A 19968-nucleotide genomic window follows, 5' to 3' on the forward strand; every position below is an offset into this window, starting at 1 on the left:
TCTTTCTCATTATACATTCGATATATGGCTACATTATTGTGTGTATCTAGTGTCATTAAAATAGTTGCATGTTTTTTTCTGTCGCTTTGTTTTGATTTTGCCCCTTCGTATTGCCCTTCGTTTCCTAACCATGGCCACTGCTTCAGATATATTTCGTGGAGTCAACAGGTCTTTCAATGTAGTCGAAATTTCTGGAAAAATGTCGTCGACAAAACTGTTGCTCTTGAACTTCGCAAGATGGCTGTAAGCTTTGTTTGCAAACATTGGGATAACTATGGCGGCGCCCTGTCCGTTGTTCTTAGTCACGGAAGCACAGTCCTACACTCTGCTCGACAATACGCTGCCACATGAATACTTCCGGCAAATAGCGGCGTATGCTGCGCGGCGGGTCGACTAGTTAAATGAATCTATTCTAATTAACTAATTCAAGATGATTGCATATTTCGTTTCTTTAATTAAAAAAAAATGAATATGAATGAAAAAAATTAGTTCATGTTCATTTCGTTTCTATAAATAAATAGGCAGTCTAAAAATGTAATCAAGTGCCTGGAGCAGCACTCAACTCAGGATTACATCAAATGTGCTGTAGTCTGAAACATGTTTCAATGCGAATGTAAATATGTGTATAGCTGCAGTATAGCCACAATTGTTGCAGGGATTACACTGACGTCACTATGTATTTTTAGGTGACAGACCTCTAATTACATAGTATTGAGGCGTCAGTTGTTTGAAGACCTGGGGACATAGATCCTGGATTACTCTTGACTATCTCAATCTGAATCGCGGGAAGTAACAGGTGCGGTTATAAACAGAGGGCTTATTTTAAGCATTTTGTGTGTGTGCTTCTGCGCGTGCGCCTGTGTGTGTGTGTTGTCTGTGCACACATGGTGGACTAATAGTGCATGGTGTGTATAGAGCTTATCTTTGTAAGTACAGACGTGGTGCTTAGTCCTGTAGTTTGTCTCATTCTGTGGTATTCATGAACATCAAAACCTTTTTAAAAACATTGTTTAGGGTGTGCACGCGATTCGATGCGGTAGTTACGGTAGTACACCAGGAATACATTACTAATTTAAAATGTGAAAAACATTGTGGCACGCTTCAACTAAACTCGGCAATTTGGACGCTACCAAGATATTCTCACATCCAAGATATTGTCTAGGTTTGATCGCCACATTAAAACGTAAGCTTTAAATTATGTACAGATAATTGATCCCAAGATACCGTTGAATAACAATGCAGCGAAGATATTATCTAGTTATTTATTCGCTGTTGGTAAATATGTGATTACGTCAAAATGTATTGTGTATTTAAAAATGTACATAAACACTATAATTATTTATTGCAAAGATTTGTGCGCCGTTCATGTCATGGAGTCAGTATGATAAAGTAGAACAATAAAAAAGAAACTTTTTTAAAAAAAAAAAGACATTACATCTTTTATACACCTCAGTTTACTCTTAATTTGTAACGAATGTTAGATTTAACTAGAAAAAAATTGTGCGAAAAAATTCTGGTAAATCAAGAAGAACAATGGCAGAGGTTCCCGGTGTGCTCAGCCTTCGGCCTTGTTTCTAGTCCGCGATTCCAAAGTTTCCGAATGACAGTGTAAGTATGTAAGTAAGGCCCTCTTACAGACAGAACACTGTTCAATCAGGCTGGTGAGAGAGACGTTTAGTTTGCCTACGCTGGCCTAGAGTTTCAAGAGTCTACTGACTCAACTCTACATGACAGTTTCAAATTGGTAAAGCAAATGTATAAATCTGCTAGAATTTATTATATTCTAATGCTAGGCCTTCAGATATAGACCGCCGGCGGACAACGGTTTTGTCTGCACTAGATGCGGACAAATATGCAGGTCGCAGTTTGGTTTGGTAAACTCGTAAATGAATAGGGCCTGCATGCAGGAATACTCGAAGACTAATAGTCTGAGCAAGAAAAAAGATTTTCTAGTTCTCTATCCTCTTATAAAATAAACAACAATGAATACATGACTGTGGAGAAGTTAAAGTTATTAGATTTATGCTTCTTATACACAAGTTATTCCGTTTTTTTTTTTATAGTTTGACAAGAAAAACATTCAAAATAACTTTTTAAAAAGACAATACTTTCTTTATACGAGTTATAGAACGACTTGTGTTTCTCTTAATAACTAAAAGAACTAATGAATGTAAGATTAAACAACAGTGGGACATTTCTTAGTCCACCCCCTCTCTCCCCTTCTTTCCCCTGTGAAAGAATCGCTGGTTAAGTGAATGTATAGATTTATAATGTTCCAATGATAGGCCTTTAGATCTAGACTTAGAGGACGATGCTGTTGAATCAATAATGTATTACATTCAGAAACTCTTTTCAAAGCCGATGTTGGATCTAGATCTAGACGTAGCTCTCAAGCCAAATTTAATTTTTCTTTTTACTTAAAAAAAATTATAACGGTCAAACAAGAAATAGCCATTGAGGCCATCGAGCTAGTAATTCTTTTCTCAGCGATATACATCAACTGTTACATTTCTAGGAAAGTCGTTAGAGCCGATTTTGAGATCAATATTTAGGTTCCTCCCTCCATGTAATTGTGACTTGAATAGAGGTATTGTAAAAAAAAACAACAACATTAAATTTGTTTTGTGTCTATGTATCTTGTTTATGTTTTTTTTTTAATTTTATTCTGCAGGCCAAGAGCCATATTCGATATCAATTCAAGGAATGGAGCTCTCTGTATTTCTATTAATTATTTACCTGGTGATAGTGAAGTCTGGAGAGGTGGCAGCCGACAGAGGCAATATTCACAATACAACTCCAAGACCTTGCTGTTTTCCTTATAAGTTTCAAGCTGTGGTCACTCAACTGACCAGTTTCAGTGTCCAGAATAAGGTGATTACACGTAGTCTTTCTTGATACGTCCAAACAACGTAATGTTATCTTTCGGAGTAAATGAAGCTTTTTAGTCTAAACCAGAGTCTTACGCCTGGTACGAGTTTTTATAGCATTTTAAACTGTTCCCAACTAATTCTAACAGCTATATGCAATGCATCATTACGGGATTTTGTGTTTAGCTTTGTTAATTAAAAATAAATCTATAATTATGCACTGTGATCAATTTAGCTTTAAATGCAAATACTTGACTTATATTATCTGTTATCTACATGCGAGATAAATCATGTGAAATAAAGCATGTGAGATAAAGCATATGACGTGAGATAAAGCATACAAGATAAAAGCATGTGAAATAAAGCATATGATGTGAAATAAAGCATGAGATGTGAGATAAAGCATGCGAGATAAAGCATGCTAGATAAAGCATGCGAGATAAAGCATGCAATGTAAGATAAAGCATGTGAGATAAAGCATCAGAGATAAAGCATGTGAGATAAAGCATGTGAGATAAAGCATGTGATATAAAGCATCAGAGATAAAGCATGTGAGATAAAGCATGTAAGATAAAGCATATATTGATAATGTGGCTGTTTTTAAATCATACATGTTATGAAACAGACTTATCTAATACCATTCAACTGTTCTCATTTATTCCCTGTACAAGCAGCAAATTTTGAAATCATAGATGAATTAATACGAATGAAAAGGATGCACAGGATCACCACTGGAAGACCTGTTCCTAGAGGTTTCAACCATCATAGAGAATATTTCTTTTCTTAGGGATAGATTTGTGGAAGTGACTGGTGTCAGAAGTAGGGTTGATTGTCACAGGCAGCAAGAGCTAGTAAAAGAATTGTCGAGTCCAATGGAACAGAACAAATATGCAGAAGATTGTTTTAGATAAACTGCAAACTTCCCATCAATCAATGTAAGAACTCGATCCGCGGATTTCTAATAGAAATGGTTTCGAGTCGATTTCATTTCGTTGGTTTTATTTTTTAAATTTTTCGTTGTATATAAGTGGCCCGCGCCACGAGTGTCGACATTAAAATGGCCCGAAGACTGAATTAGGTCAAAATACAATATGAATAAAGTATGAACAATGTTGTGATAGAAGTAATATTCTAGATATAACAAATTAATGTTGTAAGATTTGGGTTATAGAAGAACTAGACCAGTACTATGACAATAGTAAGTTGATTGTATTGACACTGTCTAGGTTGTGACTCGCCTCTACAGGGACTGGGACTCCAAAATTCAAGTCCAGGAACAAGCCACATTTACAGTGAATAACATACAGAGTACAGGCTTTAAAACAATAATGGATTACAAGCATGTAAGTTTGGCTTTCTTTTTAGACTTTGAAGATTTCATTTGACTAGATCAAGTTACTTACTACCAATAGATTGACATTGTTACAGTCATAGGTGGGAAAATATTGATCTATCTTTAATTACAATGCTTGCTGCATTTTAGATTGTTTAATTTATTTTCAAAGTGTTTTTCTGCTGAGACAAATATAACAATAAGACTTGTCCAAATATTAATGAGTATTGCAGTATTTCAATTGGCTGCGTAGTCCTAGTATTGATCTATATATTTTGGCACATCCAGCGCAGACATAACCGTTGTGTCCAATTCTGGTCGATTTAGGTTCTCTTTCCGCCGTCTCTTCAGTAGTAGATTTTCTTTTGGTCTCAAATGTGTATCCTGCGCCTTTTGTAATAAATCTCCAGCCGCCGGCTACCAGGTGCTTTCTTCTATGCCAGTTAAAGCAAGATGGCGCCTAAGACCCTCACCAAATACGTCTGCACGCCATCATGGGCATTGGCTGGCAAGACAGCACAACTACAGATAACGATGTTGTTGAGAATGTCTCTATGGACAATGTAGACTATAGAGGGACTACATCTAAGTTGGGTAGGGTACATATCCTGTATGGGTAACGCCCGAATAACAATAGCTGAATGAAAGGTGATCGGCGTAAGAAATGCATCCCCGGAAAACGCTTTAGACTAATATAAAATAGAGCTTATAAACTTTTATTGAGTTATTTTTGTAATTGAAAACATTGACTCACTTCATGCGATAGCTTCACTTTACTATATTGTTTGTTTTTTTTTATTTTCAATACGCAAACTATTTGTCAGGGGAAACTGTATACGGTTAATGGTGATGAGTGTAGACAAGCGCCACTGAACAGTGGAATGTTAGAGCCTTGTATGCCAGGTATGTCTTTGTCTAAGTTTCGTATCTTTATCTACAAAAATGTAATTCAGATTAGCTCATACATACCGTAAGACCGTAAAAGATATACAACACTATTTAATTAGTAATCAAGATGTTCGTACGCAAAGGAAAACTAAAATCCAGAATTAGTTAATTGATGAAAAAGGTTTGGTGCCAAATGAATTAGGATAGTTATTAAGACGAATTATATATAGAACAAAAATCGATCCCACGACCACGTTTAGGAAGAGACATCACTGTAAGAATTATTCAACGGATAGAAGTCAAATTGATCACAAAATCCGCTCTTATCGAGAATTATCTCCCTTGTCCCATAGTTCCAATGACGCTTGTAAATAAATCATCTCATTTTATATACATTTCAGACAATGCGGTGTATCTCGGGACATCCTACGTTGGTCAAGAATCCAACTCGGCCAACTTCGACACCTGGTACTTTAAACGTAATGATTTCAACAGAAACCTTGAAATGACCGTCTCAGTGACCAGCGACAGCTGTGTACCAATAATGGAACATATAGTCGGAACCATAGGAGGGGGTATGTAACATAGAGGGATCTGCACAGCTCAGACAAACCATTTCTTATAAGTGTATTTTATATTTAATGTAGTCATGACATAATTTGTTAATGAGAGGAAATACGACTATTTACAAACAATACACTTTCTTTATTACTCTATTTATGGTGTAATGATAAGTAATCTTTCTAAATTGATACGGTCTGACGAAAGAGCGATAACCATACATTTCTCATACCTATGTGGAAATAAACCACAGTTATAGCCCCTTGATAATAAATACTCTCTTTATGACATGTGCTTCGTTATTTGACAAAGTCGTGTATTATCAAATATTAAAAGTGTAACACAACATGACCCTAACGATTGTTTGGAAATAACGATAGAGAGATAAAAAGAATAATCTAATAGGGAAGGAAATAAGGTTACCAGGGGTAACCAGGGGTAAAGTTATATATGAAACTGAAGGGCAGAAAGCCTCGAGTAATACGGAACTATCTACATTGCTTTTTTTTTTCTCCAGGCCCGTAGTGGAAGACATCTTGAACAGTGTTTAGGACTAGGAAGTAGGCGTTAGAGGGGGTTGGCGAGTGTCACTTGCAATGTTTTATATTGTATTGATGGTTGTTGACTCTTGTAGAATGTGCCGTGTTGTAGACATCCATCTATCCAAGTAGCATTACAACCCATGGAGTGGCCCTGGCCTGCTTTAGCACATCTCTCCATTCTGATCTATCCTGTACTTTACATCTCCATGGAGTGGCCCTGGCCTGTTTTAGCACATCTCTCCATTCCGATCTATCCTGTACTTTACATCTCCATGGAGTGGCCCTGGCCTGTTTTATCACATCTCTCCATTCTGATCTATCCTGTACTTTACATCTCCATGGAGTGGCCCTGGCCTGTTTTATCACATCTCTCCATTCTGATCTATCCTGTACTTTACATCTCCATGGAGTGGCCCTGGCCTGTTTTATCACATCTCTCCATTCTGATCTATCCTGTACTTTACATCTCCATGGAGTGGCCCTGGCCTGTTTTATCACATCTCTCCATTCCGATCTATCCTGTACTTTACATCTCCATGGAGTGGCCCTGGCCTGTTTTAGCACATCTCTCCATTCTGATCTACCCTGTACTTTACATCTCCATGGAGTGGCCCTGACCTGTTTTAGCACATCTCTCCATTCCGATCTATCCTGTACTTTACATCTCCATGGAGTGGCCCTGACCTGTTTTAGCACATCTCTCCATTCTGATCTATCCTGTACTTTACATCTCCATGGAGTGGCCCTGGCCTGTTTTATCACATCTCTCCATTCTGATATATCCTGTACTTTACATCTCCATGGAGTGGCCCTGGCCTGTTTTAGCACATCTCTCCATTCTGATCTTTCCTGTACTTTACATCTCCATGGAGTGGCCCTGGCCTGTTTTAGCACATCTCTCCATTCTGATATATCCTGTACTTTACATCTCCATGGAGTGGCCCTGGCCTGTTTTAGCACATCTCTCCATTCTGATCTTTCCTGTACTTTACATCTCCATGGAGTGGCCCTGGCCTGTTTTAGCACATCTCTCCATTCTGATCTATCCTGTACTTTACGTCTCCATGGAGTGGCCCTGGCCTGTTTTAGCACATCTCTCCATTCTGATATATCCTGTACTTTACATCTCCATGGAGTGGCCCTGGCCTGTTTTAGCACATCTCTCCATTCTGATATATCCTGTACTTTACGTCTCCATGGAGTGGCCCTGGCCTGTTTTAGCACATCTCTCCATTCTGATCTATCCTGTACTTTACGTCTCCATGGAGTGGCCCTGGCCTGTTTTAGCACATCTCTCCATTCTGATCTATCCTGTACTTTACATCTCCATGGAGTGGCCCTGGCCTGTTTTAGCACATCTCTCCATTCTGATCTATCCTGTACTTTACATCTCCATGGAGTGGCCCTGGCCTGTTTTAGCACATCTCTCCATTCTGATCTATCCTGTACTTTACATCTCCATGGAGTGGCCCTGGCCTGTTTTAGCACATCTCTCCATTCTGATCTATCCTGTACTTTACATCTCCATGGAGTGGCCCTGGCCTGTTTTAGCACATCTCTCCATTCTGATCTATCCTGTACTTTACGTCTCCATGGAGTGGCCCTGGCCTGTTTTATCACATCTCTCCATTCTGATCTATCCTGTACTTTACATCTCCATGGAGTGGCCCTGGCCTGTTTTAGCACATCTCTCCATTCTGATCTATCCTGTACTTTACATCTCCATGGAGTGGCCCTGGCCTACTTTAGCACATCTCTCCATTCTGATCTATCCTGTACTTTACGTCTCCATGGAGTGGCCCTGGCCTGTTTTAGCACATCTCTCCATTCTGATATATCCTGTACTTTACATCTCCATGGAGGTCCCTGGCCTGCTTTAGCACATCTCTCCATTCTGATCTATCCAAGTAGCATTACAACCCATGGAGTGGCCCTGGCCTGTTTTATCACATCTCTCCATTCTGATCTATCCTGTACTTTACATCTCCATGGAGTGGCCCTGGCCTGTTTTAGCACATCTCTCCATTCTGATCTATCCTGTACTTTACATCTCAGTGGAGTGGCCCTGGCCTGTTTTAGCACATCTCTCCATTCTGATCTATCCTGTACTTTACGTCTCCATGGAGTGGCCCTGGCCTGTTTTATCACATCTCTCCATTCTGATCTATCCTGTACTTTACATCTCCATGGAGTGGCCCTGGCCTGTTTTAGCACATCTCTCCATTCTGATCTATCCTGTACTTTACATCTCCATGGAGTGGCCCTGGCCTACTTTAGCACATCTCTCCATTCTGATCTATCCTGTACTTTACGTCTCCATGGAGTGGCCCTGGCCTGTTTTAGCACATCTCTCCATTCTGATATATCCTGTACTTTACATCTCCATGGAGGTCCCTGGCCTGCTTTAGCACATCTCTCCATTCTGATCTATCCAAGTAGCATTACAACCCATGGAGTGGCCCTGGCCTGTTTTATCACATCTCTCCATTCTGATCTATCCTGTACTTTACATCTCCATGGAGTGGCCCTGGCCTGTTTTAGCACATCTCTCCATTCTGATCTATCCTGTACTTTACATCTCCATGGAGTGGCCCTGGCCTACTTTAGCACATCTCTCCATTCTGATCTATCCTGTACTTTACATCTCCATGGAGTGGCCCTGGCCTGTTTTAGCACATCTCTCCATTCTGATCTATCCTGTACTTTACATCTCCATGGAGTGGCCCTGGCCTGTTTTATCACATCTCTCCATTCTGATCTATCCTGTACTTTACATCTCCATGGAGGGGGGCCTGACCTGTTTTATCACATCTCTCCATTCTGATCTATCCTGTACTTTACATCTCCATGGAGTGGCCCTGGCCTACTTTAGCACATCTCTCCATTCTGATCTATCCTGTACTTTACGTCTCCATGGAGTGGCCCTGGCCTGTTTTAGCACATCTCTCCATTCTGATCTATCCTGTACTTTACATCTCCATGGAGGGGGGCCTGACCTGTTTTAGCACATCTCTCCATTCTGATCTATCCTGTACTTTACATCTCCATGGAGGGGGGCCCTGACCTGTTTTAGCACATCTCTCCATTCTGATCTTTCCTGTACTTTACGTCTCCATGGATTGGCCCTGGCCTATTTTAGCACATCACTCCATTTTGATCTATCCTGTACTTTACATCTCCATGGAGGGGGGCCCTGGCCTGTTTTAGCACATCTCTCCATTCTGATCTATCCTGTACTTTACGTCTCCATGGAGTGGCCCTGGCCTACTTTAGCACATCTCTCCATTCTGATCTATCCTGTACTTTACGTCTCCATGGAGTGGCCCTGGCCTGTTTTAGCACATCTCTCCATTCTGATCTATCCTGTACTTTACATCTCCATGGAGTGGCCCTGGCCTACTTTAGCACATCTCTCCATTCTGATCTATCCTGTACTTTACATCTCCATGGAGTGGCCCTGGCCTACTTTAGCACATCTCTCCATTCTGATCTATCCTGTACTTTACGTCTCCATGGAGTGGCCCTGGCCTGTTTTAGCACATCTCTCCATTCTGATCTATCCTGTACTTTACATCTCCATGGAGGGGGGCCTGACCTGTTTTAGCACATCTCTCCATTCTGATCTATCCTGTACTTTACATCTCCATGGAGGGGGGCCCTGACCTGTTTTAGCACATCTCTCCATTCTGATCTTTCCTGTACTTTACGTCTCCATGGATTGGCCCTGGCCTATTTTAGCACATCACTCCATTTTGATCTATCCTGTACTTTACATCTCCATGGAGGGGGGCCCTGGCCTGTTTTAGCACATCTCTCCATTCTGATCTATCCTGTACTTTACGTCTCCATGGAGTGGCCCTGGCCTACTTTAGCACATCTCTCCATTCTGATCTATCCTGTACTTTACGTCTCCATGGAGTGGCCCTGGCCTGTTTTAGCACATCTCTCCATTCTGATCTATCCTGTACTTTACATCTCCATGGAGGGGGGCCCTGACCTGTTTTAGCACATCTCTCCATTCTGATCTATCCTGTACTTTACATCTCCATGGAGTGGCCCTGGCCTGTTTTATCACATCTCTCCATTCTGATCTATCCTGTACTTTACGTCTCCATGGAGTGGCCCTGGCCTGTTTTAGCACATCTCTCCATTCTGATCTATCCTGTACTTTACATCTCCATGGAGGGGGGCCCTGACCTGTTTTATCACATCTCTCCATTCTGATCTATCCTGTACTTTACATCTCCATGGAGAGGGGCCCTGACCTGTTTTATCACATCTCTCCATTCTGATCTATCCTGTACTTTACATCTCCATGGAGGGGGGCCCTGATCTGTTTTATCACATCTCTCCATTCTGATCTATCCTGTACTTTACGTCTCCATGGAGTGGCCCTGGCCTGTTTTAGCACATCTCTCCATTCTGATCTATCCTGTACTTTACGTCTCCATGGAGTGGCCCTGACCTACTTTAGCACATCTCTCTATTCTGATCTATCCTGTACTTTACGTCTCCATGGAGTGGCCCTGGCCTGTTTTAGCACATCTCTCCATTCTGATCTATCCTGTACTTTACGTCTCCATGGAGTGGCCCTGACCTGTTTTAGCACATCTCTCCATTGTGATCTATCCTGTACTTTACGTCTCCATGGAGTGGCCCTGGCCTACTTTAGCACATCTCTCCATTCTGATCTATCCTGTACTTTACGTCTCCATGGAGTGGCCCTGGCCTGTTTTAGCACATCTCTCCATTCTGATCTATCCTGTACTTTACGTCTCCATGGAGTGTCCCTGGCCTACTTTAGCACATCTCTCCATTCTGATCTATCCTGTACTTTAAGTCTCCATGGAGTGGCCCTGGCCTACTTTAGCACATCTCTCCATTCTGATCTATCCTGTACTTTACGTCTCCATGGAGTGTCCCTGGCCTGTTTTAGCACATCTCTCCATTCTGATCTATCCTGTACTTTAAGTCTCCATGGAGTGGCCCTGGCCTACTTTAGCACATCTCTCCATTCTGATCTATCCTGTACTTTACATCTCCATGGAGTGGCCCTGGCCTGTTTTATCACATCTCTCCATTCTGATCTATCCTGTACTTTACATCTCCATGGAGGGGGGCCCTGACCTGTTTTAGCACATCTCTCCATTCTGATCTGTCCTGGGCTTTACGTCTCCATGGAGGGGGGCCCTGACCTGTTTTATCACATCTCTCCATTCTGATCTATCCTGTACTTTACGTCTCCATGGAGTGGCCCTGGCCTACTTTATCACATCTCTCCATTCTGATCTATCCTGTACTTTACATCTCCATGGAGGGGGGCCCTGACCTGTTTTATCACATCTCTCCATTCTGATCTATCCTGTACTTTACGTCTCCATGGAGTGGCCCTGGCCTGTTTTAGCACATCTCTCCATTCTGATCTATCCTGTACTTTACGTCTCCATGGAGTGGCCCTGACCTACTTTAGCACATCTCTCTATTCTGATCTATCCTGTACTTTACGTCTCCATGGAGTGGCCCTGGCCTGTTTTAGCACATCTCTCCATTCTGATCTATCCTGTACTTTACGTCTCCATGGAGTGGCCCTGACCTGTTTTAGCACATCTCTCCATTGTGATCTATCCTGTACTTTACGTCTCCATGGAGTGGCCCTGGCCTACTTTAGCACATCTCTCCATTCTGATCTATCCTGTACTTTACGTCTCCATGGAGTGGCCCTGGCCTGTTTTAGCACATCTCTCCATTCTGATCTATCCTGTACTTTACGTCTCCATGGAGTGTCCCTGGCCTACTTTAGCACATCTCTCCATTCTGATCTATCCTGTACTTTAAGTCTCCATGGAGTGGCCCTGGCCTACTTTAGCACATCTCTCCATTCTGATCTATCCTGTACTTTACGTCTCCATGGAGTGTCCCTGGCCTGTTTTAGCACATCTCTCCATTCTGATCTGTCCTGTACTTTAAGTCTCCATGGAGTGGCCCTGGCCTACTTTAGCACATATCTCCATTCTGATCTATCCTGTACTTTACATCTCCATGGAGTGGCCCTGGCCTGTTTTATCACATCTCTCCATTCTGATCTATCCTGTACTTTACATCTCCATGGAGGGGGGCCCTGACCTGTTTTAGCACATCTCTCCATTCTGATCTGTCCTGGGCTTTACGTCTCCATGGAGGGGGGCCCTGACCTGTTTTATCACATCTCTCCATTCTGATCTATCCTGTACTTTACGTCTCCATGGAGTGGCCCTGGCCTACTTTAGCACATCTCTCCATTCTGATCTATCCTGTACTTTACATCTCCATGGAGGGGGGCCCTGACCTGTTTTAGCACATCTCTCCATTCTGATCTTTCCTGTACTTTACGTCTCCATGGATTGGCCCTGGCCTATTTTAGCACATCTCTCCATTCTGATCTATCCTGTACTTTACATCTCCATGGAGGGGGGCCCTGGCCTGTTTTAGCACATCTCTGCATTCTGATCTATCCTGTACTTTACGTCTCCATGGAGTGGCCCTGGCCTACTTTAGCACATCTCTCCATTCTGATCTATCCTGTACTTTACGTCTCCATGGAGTGGCCCTGCCTGTTTTATCACATCTCTCCATTCTGATCTATCCTGTACTTTACATCTCCATGGAGGGGGGCCCTGACCTGTTTTAGCACATCTCTCCATTCTGATCTATCCTGTACTTTACATCTCCATGGAGTGGCCCTAGCCTGTTTTAGCACATCTCTCCATTCTGATCTATCCTGTACTTTACGTCTCCATGGAGTGGCCCTGACCTGTTTTAGCACATCTCTCCATTCTGATCTATCCTGTACTTTACGTCTCCATGGAGTGGCCCTGGCCTACTTTAGCACATCTCTCCATTCTGATCTATCCTGTACTTTACGTCTCCATGGAGTGGCCCTGGCCTGTTTTAGCACATCTCTCCATTCTGATCTATCCTGTACTTTACGTCTCCATGGAGTGGCCCTGGCCTGTTTTAGCACATCTCTCCATTCTGATCTATCCTGTACTTTAAGTCTCCATGGAGTGGCCCTGGCCTACTTTAGCACATCTCTCCATTCTGATCTATCCTGTACTTTACATCTCCATGGAGGGGGGCCTGACCTGTTTTAGCACATCTCTCCATTCTGATCTATCCTGTACTTTACATCTCCATGGAGGGGGCCCTGACCTGTTCTAGCACATCTCTCCATTCTGATCTGTCCTGGGCTTTACGTCTCCATGGAGGGGGGCCCTGACCTGTTTTAGCACATCTCTCCATTCTGATCTTTCCTGGGCTTTACGTCTCCATGGAGGGGGGCCCTGACCTGTTTTAGCACATCTCTCCATTCTGATCTATCCTGTACTTTACGTCTCCATGGAGTGGCCCTGGCCTGTTTTATCACATCTCTCCATTCTGATCTATCCTGTACTATACATCTCCATGGAGGGGGGCCTTGACCTGTTTTAGCACATCTCTCCATTCTGATCTGTCCTGGGCTTTACGTCTCCATGGAGGGGGGCCCTGACCTGTTTTATCACATCTCTCCATTCTGATCTATCCTGTACTTTACGTCTCCATGGAGTGTCCCTGGCCTGTTTTATCACATCTCTCCATTCTGATCTATCCTGTACTTTACATCTCCATGGAGGGGGGCCCTGACCTGTTTTAGCACATCTCTCCATTCTGATCTATCCTGTACTTTACGTCTCCATGGAGTGGCCCTGGCCTACTTTAGCACATCTCTCCATTCTGATATATCCTGTACTTTACATCTCCATGGAGGGGGGCCCTGACCTGTTTTAGCACATCTCTCCATTCTGATCTTTCCTGTACTTTACGTCTCCATGGATTGGCCCTGGCCTATTTTAGCACATCTCTCCATTCTGATCTATCCTGTACTTTACATCTCCATGGAGGGGGGCCCTGGCCTGTTTTAGCACATCTCTCCATTCTGATCTATCCTGTACTTTACGTCTCCATGGAGTGGCCCTGGCCTACTTTAGCACATCTCTCCATTCTGATCTATCCTGTACTTTACGTCTCCATGGAGTGGCCCTGTCCTGTTTTATCACATCTCTCCATTCTGATCTATCCTGTACTTTACATCTCCATGGAGGGGGGCCCTGACCTGTTTTAGCACATCTCTCCATTCTGATCTATCCTGTACTTTACATCTCCATGGAGTGGCCCTGGCCTGTTTTAGCACATCTCTCCATTCTGATCTATCCTGTACTTTACGTCTCCATGGAGGGGGGCCCTGACCTGTTTTAGCACATCTCTCCATTCTGATCTATCCTGTACTTTACATCTCCATGGAGGGGGGCCCTGACCTGTTTTAGCACATCTCTCCATTCTGATCTATCCTGGGCTTTACGTCTTCATGGAGGGGTCCCTGACCTGTTTTAGCACATCTCTCCATTCTGATCTATCCTGTACTTTACGTCTCCATGGAGTGGCCCTGGCCTGTTTTAGCACATCTCTCCATTCTGATCTATCCTGTACTTTACATCTCCATGGAGGGGGGCCCTGACCTGTTTTAGCACATCTCTCCATTCTGATCTATCCTGTACTTTACATCTCCATGGAGTGGCCCTGGCCTGTTTTAGCACATCTCTCCATTCTGATCTATCCTGTACTTTACGTCTCCATGGAGTGGCCCTGACCTGTTTTAGCACATCTCTCCATTCTGATCTATCCTGTACTTTACATCTCCATGGAGGGGGGCCCTGACCTGTTTTAGCACATCTCTCCATTCTGATCTATCCTGTACTTTACGTCTCCATGGAGTGGCCCTGGCCTGTTTTATCACATCTCTCCATTCTGATCTATCGTGTACTTTACATCTCCATGGAGGGGGGCCCTGACCTGTTTTAGCACATCTCTCCATTCTGATCTATCCTGTACTTTACATCTCCATGGAGGGGGGCCTGACCTGTTTTATCACATCTCTCCATTCTGATCTATCCTGTACTTAACGTCTCCATGGAGGAGGGCCCTGACCTGTTTTAGCACATCTCTCCATTCTGATCTATCCTGTACTTTACGTCTCCATGGAGTGGCCCTGGCCTACTTTAGCACATCTCTCCATTCTGATCTATCCTGTACTTTACATCTCCATGGAGGAGGGCCCTGACCTGTTTTAGCACATCTCTCCATTCTGATCTGTCCTGGGCTTTACGTCTCCATGGAGGGGGCCCTGACCTACTTTAGCACATCTCTCCATTCTGATCTATCCTGTACTTTACGTCTCCATGGAGTGGCCCTGGCCTACTTTAGCACATCTCTCCATTCTGATCTATCCTGTACTTTACATCTCCATGGAGGAGGGCCCTGACCTGTTTTAGCACATCTCTCCATTCTGATCTGTCCTGGGCTTTACGTCTCCATGGAGGGGGGCCCTGACCTGTTTTAGCACATCTCTCCATTCCTATCTATCCTGTACTTTACGTCTCCATGGAGTGGCCCTGGCCTGTTTTATTACATCTCTCCATTCTGATTTATCCTGTACTTTACATCTCCATGGAGGGGGGCCCTGGCCTGTTTTAGCACATCTCTCCATTCTGATCTATCCTGTACTTTACGTCTCCATGGAGTGGCCCTGACCTACTTTAGCACATCTCTTCATTCTGATATATCCTGTACTTTACATCTCCATGGAGGGGGGCCCTGGCCTGTTTTAGCACATCTCTCCATTCTGATCTATCCTGTACTTTATATCTCCATGGAGGGGGGCCCTGACCTGTTTTAGCACATCTCTCCATTCTGATCTATCCTGTACTTTACATCTCCATGGAGGCGGGCCCTGGGCTTGTGTCTTAGTATTGAATGAATACTGGCCTGGGCTTGTGTCTTTGACTGAATTTATCGAAATATTACCATTTAAAATAATCTTCGTTTACTTTCAGCTTTTTAGAATGACGTTTAAAGAAAGTGTTTCTTTAGCCTCTTCATTAGAAGTGATAAGAATCAAGTTTCCATAATTTCTATAGATATTTACAATTATTTATTTTATTATTTTTAATATACTTGCATTTTTGTATGTGTAATGTGTGGGCACACCTAATTTCTTTAAGTGTCAGCGGGCCGCATAAAACATTTTGGCGGGCCGCATGTTGCCCGCGGGTCGTAATTTGCCCACCAATGATTTAGAACGTTGGCATGCTTTTACTGAAATGTAATGGATAGCACATATAAAGTCAAAAGATACAATATTTCAGTAGCCTAATCCTGTTACAGATGTGAACGGTTTGAAGCTTAAGGAGGAACTAACGAGATTAATGTTAATGATAATGTCGCTGGTTACTTATATATTTACAGTCTACGTCACGGTCCTAATTGATTCTGCCATTAGTTTTCCGAAACACAGTCTATGTTATATAACTCCTCTAAATTCATCGTTTGATTAAGAAGGGGGTGAATTTAGAATTTTAGTTTATTCGTGTTATTTACCATTGTTATTGCCCTTATTTTAGGTCTTCCTTATAAAAACAAGAATTGTATCTATTCTCATTCTTATTGTTGTATTTGTGATTCTTTCAGGGGCTACAAATAATCTCGTCTTCTTCACTAACGTCACTAGTGTGACTGACGTCTCTGTCTTCAACCTCCCTAACACCTGTCTCAGCAACGTTCAGATGTGAAACAGAACTAGTGAAGATGTCAAGACTGCGTTGGCGTGCATTGACCAAGGGAAGCAACTCGCAGATTTACTTGAAATAAAAGTGATATAACTTATGAATGGATTGAATTGTCTGACCGTTTGAACTGGTGTTTTGTAAAATATAAAGAAATGACTATCTGGGAGGTCCAAAGTCTTTAGTAAAAAAAAAAAGCATCCAGTTTCATACTTTATTTGCCTTTTTTCTATTAATATTTACTTAAGTGAAACTTTAAGATCTAATGGTATTTGCTTAGGCGCCCTTCCTACATCTCTCTATATACACGTTGTGAAAGTGGGTCAACTATGCGGAATTTGCACGCACGCCGATTCCCTTACCCTCGATGAAAAAGTCAAGGAAAGATAACTCTTTTATTTCTGCAAGTCGGACTAGAGTTATCCCACGTAACTTTCGCGGCGACAGAGAGCGCGGCTCAGAAAAAAAATAGAGGGGGGCGAGAGAAAAAAATATCCTATATCCTCCCGGCCCACACCCGCGCCTTCCTCGCTCTCCAGGCATGCTCACAGAGTCGTTTGCCCAAACCCACTCCATTTAAACAACTGTGTCTTTCAGGAAGTATGCACCCATCACTTAATAGCAGCGTAAACTACGCTGTGGGTATGTAATATAAAGTTCCTTATTCTGAACTTGTAATCTACAGGTCATATAAAGGGCATCTGTTTCTTTGGCTTACGGTTAACGAGCAGGGAGTCCAGGTCGTGTGGACAGAACAACGACCAACCGCCTTTACTTTCCCTAACTAAAGACAGGTACACATTAGAGTTGGATGGACTCAGTGGCGCCCTGAAAAATCTGTAATTCAAAATCCCATATTTAACATACGGCGCCTGCGTTCCCGTACACAAATAAAAGAGATGATTGCTACTGAGTTGCTCTATGCGGACGATTGCGCCCTTCTTGCACAGCCCGAATAGGAGCTTCAACTTGCCGTCCATGGTTTTGCCGAGGCTGCTGCCTCATTTGGTTTGTCCATGAACCTAAAAAAAAGTGGAGGTCATTCTTCAGAGGTCTCCAGTTGGAACAAATCCAGGTCCACAAATCCATGCGAATGGTCATTTCCTTAATCTTTTTGGCTTCTATACCTTCCTGGGCAGCACAGTGCCAAACTATGGGTCACTATCTATAGAAATAGACTACCGTCAAGCAAAGACAAACGGCGCTTCTAGTGGCCTCAAAACTCAGAGTATAACGGAATAGATTTAATCAACAAAAATCAATGTTTATAAAGCAATGGTTCTGATCACACGTGTGAATGGCTCCGAGACCTGAGTGCTCTATCAAAGACGTTTAAGGCTCCTCGAACGCTTCTATCAAAGACGCCCTAGCACTATAATGGACAAACGCTTGCAAGACTACATCAGAAATAACTATGTTCTGCTGTAGGCCGCTGTGGACAGTATAGAAGGGCTAATTATCATTCGACAGCTGCGCTGGGTTGGACACTTATCCCGTTTTGGAGACGACCGCTTGCCAAAGGCGATCTTCTTTGGCGAGCTTGAAAGAGGACGGCGAAACAGATTTGCCCTCATTAAGCGCTATAAAGATCACCTCAGGTGCCATTTCACCCTCGCTTGCATAGAGGAAAGTAGCTGGCAGCAGATGGCCTCTGAAAGAGACGGAGAGCTCTCACAATGACTCCGGAACACACTTTTAAGACACAAAGGAAAGCCCTTAATGAAGACAGACGCAGAAGATACAATAAAACTTAAATAGACCGCCGGCGGACAACGAGATGAGGAATCGAAGACACTCCCGTTATATATATATGTGTGTGTGCAGAAAGATAGATAAACAAGTAGATATTAGATCGTACATATGTATTAGATAAAAAAAATTATAATGTCTTTGATTCAGAAGATTAAAAGTTTTGTATGACTACCCAAACCCAGCTGCGACCTATATATTTTGTCACACCTAATGCAGACAAAGCCGTTGTCCGCCGGGGGTCTATTTAAGTTTTATTTTTGTATTTGCCTTCAGATTTAAAGATGATTAAATTACATGCTAGCCCTGACCCTTCGAAGGGTCGAGGGGATGACAACTACAAGGTTTGAACTCGGGCCCTTCGTGACCATCAAACGACAGTCTAGAGAGCATACCACATGACCAGGCAGCCATCAAACATTCTCTAAAGTAAGAGAAAATAGGAAAATATATAGAAATATAGAAGTAGATGCAAGGATATTATTTATAGAAAAATAAAACATTATAGTATATGGGATATACAGTTTACTTTATACAAAGAATGATTACAATATATAAATAACATGTTACTATTCTATTGTTTTGGAAGAAAAAAACAAAAAGCAGCAGAACTAGATTTGAAAGAAATCTGTAATGAAAAAAAAAAAGCGCGGTCTCGACAGATCGTCACATTCTATTGTGAGACATCAAAGTCATTTTGTTAGTTACTATCAATAATGTAGCTGTAAGTCTGTTGACAGAAATGTCTTTATATCTCCAGCATTGTCACAAAAGAAAGCCAAATAATAGAGTGTAGACTCAAAGGTTTAGGGTGTAGACTCAAAGGTTTAGGGTTGTATTTTTAGCTTAATGTGTTTTAATTCCTACGTTCACATGATTTCAATTCATCGTTATCTGCAACGTTTTATGTACGTTAAAGCAAAACTCTAGCACGAGGCATAAAAATGTTTCTTCTTAAGTAATAACACGATTCATTCAACTATTTGTTAGTTAGAATATAAGACTTGTCTTGAGTCCGAAGATTAATGAGCAGTGCACCATGTAAAATGTTTTATTTTATTTATACTTTGGATGTTCCTTCAGAGTTGAAGATAATTACTTCCTAGTCCAAACCTCCCGCAGGACGACGGGGGATGGGAGCGGGCAGGGTTTGAACCCGGGACCATCAATAAATCTGTACGACATTCCAGCGCGCAAACCGCACGATCAGGCAGCCATCCATGATACTTGGCTACGCTACGCAACTCCATCTGCAACTTACATAGACATACAGCGAAGAGATAACATGAGAAGTACATAAATATGTTTATTCTTTAGCTATAACTCATAAACAGGGTTTATTCCTTAATTATAACAAATAGGTTTATTCTTTAGCTATAACGTGAGTCAAAAAT

The 19968-nt window shown here is 42.3% G+C and overlaps 1 protein-coding gene across 1 annotated transcript; it reads left to right on the forward strand.

Moving 5' to 3' along the window:
* The first annotated feature begins 778 nt into the window (after nucleotides 1–778).
* On the forward strand, nucleotides 779–16925 carry LOC106060386 (uncharacterized). The gene is made up of 6 exons (XM_056021495.1): nucleotides 779–796; nucleotides 2672–2871; nucleotides 4094–4210; nucleotides 5025–5103; nucleotides 5490–5663; nucleotides 16731–16925. Exons 2-6 carry the CDS (start codon nucleotides 2704–2706, stop codon nucleotides 16829–16831), a joined length of 639 nt encoding a protein of 212 aa, XP_055877470.1. The 5' UTR covers nucleotides 779–796; nucleotides 2672–2703; the 3' UTR covers nucleotides 16832–16925.
* Nucleotides 16926–19968: the final 3043 nt, after the last annotated feature.

Source organism: Biomphalaria glabrata, chromosome 2 (assembly GCF_947242115.1).
Source record: "Biomphalaria glabrata chromosome 2, xgBioGlab47.1, whole genome shotgun sequence".
Classification (NCBI taxonomy): domain Eukaryota; kingdom Metazoa; phylum Mollusca; class Gastropoda; family Planorbidae; genus Biomphalaria; species Biomphalaria glabrata.